Below are 7,934 nucleotides of genomic sequence, written 5' to 3' on the forward strand. Positions count from 1 at the left end.
GGGGCGGAGGGGCGCGAGCGGCGCGCGGCCCGCCTTGGCAGGGATGCAGCCGGGCCGTCCGCCGGACGGCGTCGAGGGCGCGCCGGGCGCAGCGCCGCAAGACAGCCGTGCGGTGGCGCCGCGGGCCGGCCGGCGCCGCCTCCGCGGCATGGGGCGCAGCATGGGGCGTCGCCGCTGCAATTGACGAGTTGGCCAAGCCCGGCGGGCCCGTCCCCCCAAGGGGCCAGGGCCGCCGCCCCAAGCACGAGCCCTCAGAGCTGAGGGCCAGGTTGTCTCTGCACACGCGCAACTCGCCACGCCGCCCCCTGCAGCCAGCTCAGTCAGCGACTCCGAGTCAGCGAGGCCACTGAGGTGCTGACCAGCTGCCGCTGCAGTTGACATATTCACTGCTGGACCCCGTGTGTGCACACTGCGCATCCATCTAGCCCCTGCTGCAGCCACTCGAAATCAGCTGCACCAGCAGCCGCCGACCGCCTGGCGCTGCAGCCTGGGCCATGCCGCCGTCGAGCCACGCTCACCGATGAGCGCGACCATTTCGAATCTTTCCGCGACGTCGTCCACTGTTTCCTCCCCAACTGCCAGGTGCGTAAGCATGGCGCCAGCAGGTTGTTCAACATGCGGCCACTGACGTTGATGCTACAAGGCAAGCAGCATGTTGGACGCAACGAGCGCATCGCAGCGCATGCAGCAGCTGAGCCCACCTGGCGCAGCATCTAGCGCAGGCGCCGCCATGCTTGAAGGCAGTGTCGCGTCCATGAGCGTCCTGAATTATTAGATCGTTGATCTACATTGCAGTGACCACATTGTGAAGCCCTGCCGCGTGATATCAAAAACTGGGTGGTTCGATCTGACGACACGCTGGAATGTGGGAATGTATGCGTGGGTCGCTTACATAGGAACGATGTCAGGCAGCAGAATACCGGTATTGCGGATTGCACGCCAACACCACGCATACGCTGCTGCGTTGGCGCAGCGGGCTGCCGCTGAGCCACAGCACGTTTACGCGGGCTGCCGCTGAGCCGCAGCACACTGCAGTCCAGGACCATGCGCTGTTTCCTTGATCAATGGCAGAGCACCTCACTGAGTGAACCCATCAAAAACGACTTGGTGAAACAGTTGCAGGCTCGCTCACCTCCCTACCCGCTTTTGAAATTGCTGCGTGCTGTCACAGCAAGGGCAAGGGCAGGCGCAAAGAAAACCGCATGGGCAGGCGCAAAGACAACCCCACATACAGTAATGTGGACTTTCCCAAGTGATGACAGTATGGCAGCACCGCTGGCGTGTGTGGTTTGTGGTTTGCTGTGCACAACCTCATCAGTTTTGCGGTGTGCGCTAGCTGCCTTGCGTGGCGGCGCCGCCCAGCGCACACGGGGCTAAACATGCACATTTGCGTGTGAGCGAGCGAGGCCACAGGCACGCGCAGGATTGTGGGAGGGCCAGTGTGCGGGGGCCCAAGCCGCAGCAGCAACGCCTACCAACATAGAGTGTGTGTGTGTGTGTGTGTGTGTGTGTGTGTGTGTCATGTGCGCGCATGCGTGAGTGCGTGCGTGTGAGTGCGTGTGGGTGTGCGTGCGTATGCGTGAGTGCGTGCGTGTGTATCCTTGTACCTTGCATGGGCAGTGGGGCTTTGGTTTCAGAAGATCACGTTGCGCTTCTGCATTTCCAAAGCACCGCCACACTTTTTGTACCGCCCGCGCCGCCCATCCTCCCATGTCCTCATCGCTGAAAACCAAGGGGCCAGCTGACCGGCAGCACGACCGTTCCCTGAATGACACTTGCTCCCGGACGCAAGTTGGCCGTTAGTTGCGAGGCTGCATTACCCCTATGTGTGTGGTGCAACGACTAGTACTAGTACAGTACATTTCTATGCATTTCAACAACAAGTGCTGCCGTTTCATTATGCTTGAATGACACCCCTCAGAGCCAGGTGGGTGCTCCCTTCCCTCTCAGCTGCCAACTGAACATCAGCATCACAGTGCCATGCGGTATGCACACATGGCCCTGCCCGGCATGCCGCGTCGCTGGTTGCCCTTCGACTGCTGCACAGCAGGCGCCCTGCTGTTGCGGACGCTCAGCGGCCTCCTGCTGGGCACCAGGAGGGTGTAGTCGCGGTCCCTGCACGCCTCCATGAAGGGGCCTACCCGGCCAGGAGGCAGGGTCGTCCCCGAGGCCAGGACCCCGTGCAACTGCTTGCCCTTCAGTTGGACAGCCGGCCCCACGAGCTTCTCCTCCCTGTGAAGCACGCACGTGGACGCACCACACATCAGCGAGCTATCGAATAGGCGCTGGGGTGGGAGTGACAGCATTTTCAGGTTCCTCGTGTCAAGGCCAAATGACTCTCGTGGCCACAAGCTAGACACGAGCGACCCCCGACACAACCCACACATGCTCGCACGTGGCCAGGCTGGCCGGAGAGTGCACTCAAGAACAGCACACTGTGTACAGCGCATCTGACAAGTGCAATGCCATTGCAGAACATAGCTCACTCTATGACATCCAGGCACGATTCCAGCTGCAAGACGGAATCGTCGTTGAGGTGCGGCTTCGCCTCGACGATGGCTGCGCAGTCATCAGCGATCACCACGCCGGCCACGTCCCACTGCTGGCCGTCGGCGCTGCGGATGACCCTGATGTCCGCAGAAAACGCGTCAGGGTTATCCTGCCGCATCAGCTCCAGCACTCTGTCGGTCGCACATACCGCGAGGCTCCTCTCGGTCGAGAGGAAAAAGCCCTCCAGCGTGGACGTCTGCGGGTGGACGTTTCCAAGTGGGACCAATGACGCGTAAGAGACAGCCACAAGCTGTGGTGTTGACGGAGCAAAGAGACCCTGTGCACCAGAGTTGGGCCTTGTTCTGGTCTGGTGGCTGCTTGTGGACTTTTCCCCCCTCACAGCAAAGCGGAGATTGCCAGGCTCGCTCGTCCCTTGTCAGCACGAGGCGCGACGAGAGGCACGGCATAAGGGACGCACCCGCTGCTCATACGGCGGCCGGCCTGACAGAGCCTTCACGACGATGTTGTCGTGCAGCTGGACGCCCACGAGGGCGGTGTCCCGGCCGTTGACCGGGTCAACCACCACGTCGCAGTCGTACCTGTCCAAGACGCGCTGGAGGTGGCCGCGGTCAACGCGGTCAAAGCAGAAGAGGACCTCGTCTTCGTCATCCAGAATGTTCAGGTACACGTTGCTGTATACTTCCGCGCTTCCTGCGCCACAGTAGCAGGTGAGTATGCCGGACCATCGACAGTCCGGCGACGACGATGTTGCGGGGGCACAGCAGGCCGCCGCGGGATGGAAGTCTAGGGCTGCCGCGTGACAACAGCTGCAGTTGTGTGCGGCAGCAGTGCCGGTGTGTGTGCGGCCTGGAAGCAGCCAGCTTCACCACAAAGTTGAGTATTGATAGATCTGGTGTACACAAACAAGAGCCCTGGCCCTAGCTGCTGTTGGCTACACGCGCAACTCAGGCAGCAGCGCGCTAGCAACGCACCTTGCAACGTTGGCGCTGTGAGAGCCCGCAGAAGGACCCCCCTCGAGCGCTCCAGCTCCACCAACCAGTCAACAACGAGCTTTTCAGAGTTGGCATCCGAAGCGTCTAGAAGATTTACACACGCTTGAATGGAGGCGTTGATCTTGCTGAGCTGCTCCTTTACGTCGGACACATCCATGGGGCCTTCCAGGAATCCAGGCCTGGGAGCCAGAAGTGGGATGATGTTTTGGAAGCGCATCTAAGTGGTGTGCACGCTACTCAAGATTTTGCATCACCGCAGCCTTCGTCGAGATGGGGAAGGCCAACACGACGAGGGATGATGGCAGGCCAGTGGCATGATGAGCAGCAGCCCGTCAGCACGCCACCCCTGGGCGCTCTGGCCTGGCAGCAACTAGGCGCCCCTCAGCCTCGTTCAAAGACAGACTCCAGCGTTAATCTTCTGGCCACACTATGGACAGCCCCAGCGGGCTTGCAATGAGCAGCTGGCAGCAAGCCAGGTTGGGCGCACAGGCGACGAGGGATCCAAGTGGCACTCACCGCCTCGGTGGGTTAAATAAGCGGAGGCTCTGGCTGGAGCGCAGGTGAGTGCTTCGTACCGATATCTTATGCGTGTCTCAGTGACGTTGTGCGACCCCGCAAGTGCCGCTGCCCCGAGCGGGTACCTCAATCACTTCGATCTGAATTGGAGGGTGGCGTTTGAACGTGTTATTTAGAATATTCTCATATGCACGGGTGCCATAGCATACGATAAGGCTCACGTCGATGGTACTCAACGCTCGCCTCTGCATTTCGCGGGCTTCCACAGAACACTGCATACGTGGTCGATTGTATCTGAGATCAACGGCAGGAATCATCAGCCCATGCTCATCAAATCATTGAAGTGGTCTCGGCGTAGCAGTTCCTCTGACAGCCTCATCCACCCACCCTCGCTGTATATCAGGGCACGGATTTTTTGTATAGGGAGGCATATAAGGCATACATGCACCAACGCTGCTGCCTCGGGAAGCCATGCGCGGCGGCAGTGGCAACAGGGCCGCTCAAAGTGCTTGTGCTTGTGCTGGTAGCGGCAGCACACACGGGTGTGCACGCCGTGGGTGATGGGCAGCAGCATGGCATCACCTGGGCAGTGCAGGTGAGGTTAAGATCATTTTGATAGGAATTAGCCCAGGCTGATAAAGTCGTCGGCAGCAGGCAATGGCTGGGTTCAGCGCAGCGTGTACAGATGCCAGCCAAGTCTGCCCAACTGCGACTAGACACACGCAGGCTCAGCACCAGTACTCTCCTCCTCTCTATCACCACCCTGAGCCAGATCTCAGATCTCCACATCAGCCGCTACGTGCACCCCGAGATCGCGCCAGATCTGGAGGCCTTTGGGCGAGGCGTCCTCTCGGCGCTGCGGCCGTCGGCGCTGCTGCTGACCGGAGACCTAGTTGATGCGAAGACAGCAAACCGAGAAGGCAGCGCCCAGCACCCGGAAGAGTGGGAGGTGGGCTTGGCAGTTGCACGTCTGCGCCGATCTGTCTGGGAGTCAGGGGCCGACGCCCCGCTCGATGCATGCAGCGATCAAGAGGCCTGTTTCGCGGCGGCAGCTGCATGAGAGCTCGTGGTCTTGCCCCGGCGCAGTGTCCTGCCTTCCGGGCGCAGCACAACATGCATAGGGCCTTGAAGGGTGCGGGCCCGGCCCAAGCTCTTCGGTGGCATCAGCGGCGGGCGGCGCATGGGGCCGCGAGCGGGCGCATGGGCCCGCGCTTTTGGCTGCATGCGGACGCTCATTCGCATGTGCATGGCGATCTTCACGTGCTGCGTGTGTGTGCTCCCGCCCCACCCACACGCCATGCAGTCCAAGCTGCTGCTCCCTGTCCCTCACCCACTCCTTTCCCTCGTCTCCTTCCCCCTCCCCCTCGCCCCCCACACACAAAGACACGTGCCCTCACTCTCCCTCTCCCCTCACACCTTTCCCTCAATCTCTCACGCGCCCTTGCGCTCCTTCATTCCTCACACCTGGGCCCCACCCCCCAGACACATGCGTACCTCATCCCATCCTCTCCGCGTTCACCCTACCCGCAGTCTTATGGCCGCGCGTGGCGCCATCTTGCGTCCGCGGCCGGCTTATCCCCAGACCATGTCCTGGACTTGAGGGGAAACCATGACGCCTTCGACACACGCCGCGACTCCGCCTCAGACCCCTTCCTCCAGCACTCCGCCTCCGCCGCCGCGGCCCCGGGCGCCGCGGCCGTGGCCGCGACCGCGACCGCCCGCGCGCGCGCGACGCGGCTGGCGCCACGACTCGTGCTCCGCGCTGGCGGCTCGCCTGATTTGAATGCGGCTAGTGCGCGCGCGTGCCCGGCGGCGGTGCTGGTCGGGATCGACGCGGCGCCCGACACCCGCATGTACGCCTACACCAACTTTTTTGGCGTCCTCGACGCCTCCGCGCTCGCCGAGGCGTCCGCTGCACTCGCGACCACGACGGCAGAGCGCTGCGACGGCGCGGACGGCGCCGTAGCGGCCGCCGCGCTGGCGGCGCCGCCGGTGATCTTGTCTTATAGCCATTACCCTCTGGGCTTGATCTCCTCATCACCGAAGCCCGGGCTCTGGCGCGGCGGGGGGCGCGAGCTTGCGCGTATTCTGGCCCGCCATGACGTCACCGCCCACGTCAGCGGGCACCTGCACGACCTGGCGGGAAGCTTCATGTACCGGCGCCACCTGGCGGGCGCCGACGCCTCGAGCCCGGGGTCGTCAGCAGTGGCTGAGTTCGAGGCGGGCGACTGGAAGGCGAAGAGGCGGTGGCGGCTGCTGGCGGTCGACGGGCCGGGGGTGACGGTGGCGGACTTTGACTTTGAGGGGCGGAGGGTGCGCAGCTTGGAGCCGTCCGCGACGGTGAGCGACCCGGGTTCAACTCCTGCCTGTGACGTTTTACGGCGGGGAGGTGCGAAGGCGGCGCATCGCAGCTTGGCATGGGGCAGATCTTGGATGCTTGCGGCGAGCTGACTCGGCAGCCCGCTTCACATGGCAGCACAAAGGTGGGCGCAGCAGCAGCGTCCCGCATTCCGAATCCTGCCGACCTTTTCTCCATCGCTGGCACCATGGAGCCTGCTCCCCCGCTCGCCTGCCCGTCAAATAGGTCGGATCGCACATTGTCATCATAACCCATGCCTCGGTCTCCGGCGGCCCCGGCGAGGCCGCCTCCACCGCCGCAGACGGCGGCGGCCTCCTCCCAAATGCTCGCGCCCTCGTGTTCCCCATCGCCCCCGCCGGCGGCGACGGCGAGGCCGCCCGCGCGCCTGCCGTCCGGTCCGCGGCGCTGCGGTGGGCGTGCGGGGCCGCGCCGGGCGGCGCGGCGGCGGTGGCGGGCGCGGTGCCGCTCACAGAGGGGACGCAGCACCCGGCCGTGGTCCCGGTGGAGGGTACAGCAGCGGATCATGTCAGCGGCAGCGGCGGCGAGGACGGCGGTAATGGTGGCGGGAACCGGACGGACGCGTCTCTGCTGTATGTGGGCGTGATCGGGGGTCACGTCGCAGTGGGCTGCGGCCACAAGCTCTGGGCGCAGGTGGGTGGTCATCGGGCGCTCATCCGCCACCAGGCTGCCGGCGCTGCGCCGCGTCGAGCCTCCGCCCCCTGTGTTCTGATGAGTCTTCAGGCCGCAGCCAGGCTTTCTGTTTCGGCCGCAAGGAGTTGAGTGTGGGCGGTTGCGCCGCCTTCCGCAGCCATCACCCGCCCAACTTTGCGCGTCAACCGCTGCAACCGCCGCGGCCGGCAAGGCTGTCGTGACGGACGACGATGGCGGGATGTCCACGTCAGCGTGGCGCCAGGTGGCGCAGCACGAGGGCGCGGCGAGGGGGGCGCACGCGGCAGGTGCGTCGCCGATCGCTGGGGCGTCATCTTCTCTCATCGTTACTGCCACTACCACCTTCTTCTTGTGAAGCTGCCAGTCTCGGCCTGGCTGGGTCTGCACAGTGGGCTGCATTTCCTGGTTTCAAGGTGTTTCGAGCAGAGCCGTGCGCTTTTTTCCAGTGCGATTTTTGTCACGCCCGGGCCGTAGCTCGCCCAGGACCTCTCCCACCGCCGCAGCAACGCTTTAGTTTCATCCCGCCGTCTCACGCGGCCTGGAGCGGCCTTCAAACGTGTCAGCCCCTCGCGCCCCGGCCCACCTCGATGCAACCCCCGGCCCATCTGATGTGAGACGGCGCCGCCTCGCGCGCGCCGCCGCAGGCGTGGAGGGGGAGGCGGCGCTGGTCCGGCCCAACCGGCGGTCGTCATTCCTGCTGGGCTCCCTGGACTGGCCGCGCCGCGCGCGGCACCTCGCCGTCGCCAGCTGGGCGGCCCACCTGCTGCTGCTGCTGCTGCTCCCGCGGTTCTTCGGGGGCGCCGTGCTCTCCGCGCACGCGCGGCTGTCGTACCCGCTGCTCGGGCGCCCCCCGAGCCTGATTCGCCTCGCGAGCGGCGGCCGCGCGC

General features: G+C 64.3%; 2 protein-coding genes across 2 annotated transcripts in view; one reads left to right on the plus strand and one right to left on the minus strand.

Annotated features, from left to right (window-relative positions):
- Positions 1-2,482: 2,482 nt before the first annotated feature.
- MNEG_9769 (hypothetical protein) lies at positions 2,483-3,720 on the minus strand (the record flags this gene model as incomplete). The annotated part of the gene is made up of 3 exons (XM_014041757.1): positions 2,483-2,746; positions 2,969-3,201; positions 3,483-3,720. 3 exons carry the CDS (start codon positions 3,718-3,720, stop codon positions 2,483-2,485), a joined length of 735 nt encoding a protein of 244 aa, XP_013897211.1.
- Positions 3,721-5,132: 1,412 nt separating this feature from the next.
- The window catches only part of MNEG_9770 (hypothetical protein), a gene marked incomplete at both ends in the record, with an annotated part of 4,049 nt that continues 1,247 nt past the window's right edge, over positions 5,133-7,934 (plus strand). The window contains 3 exons of the mRNA XM_014041758.1: positions 5,133-5,151; positions 5,665-6,359; positions 6,604-7,029. Of these exons, the coding sequence (XP_013897212.1) occupies positions 5,133-5,151; positions 5,665-6,359; positions 6,604-7,029 (1,140 nt within the window). The remainder of the gene's footprint in view (positions 5,152-5,664; positions 6,360-6,603; positions 7,030-7,934) is intronic.

Source organism: Monoraphidium neglectum, assembly GCF_000611645.1.
Source record: "Monoraphidium neglectum strain SAG 48.87 unplaced genomic scaffold scaffold02057, whole genome shotgun sequence".
In the NCBI taxonomy this organism is placed as follows: Eukaryota; Viridiplantae; Chlorophyta; class Chlorophyceae; order Sphaeropleales; family Selenastraceae; genus Monoraphidium; species Monoraphidium neglectum.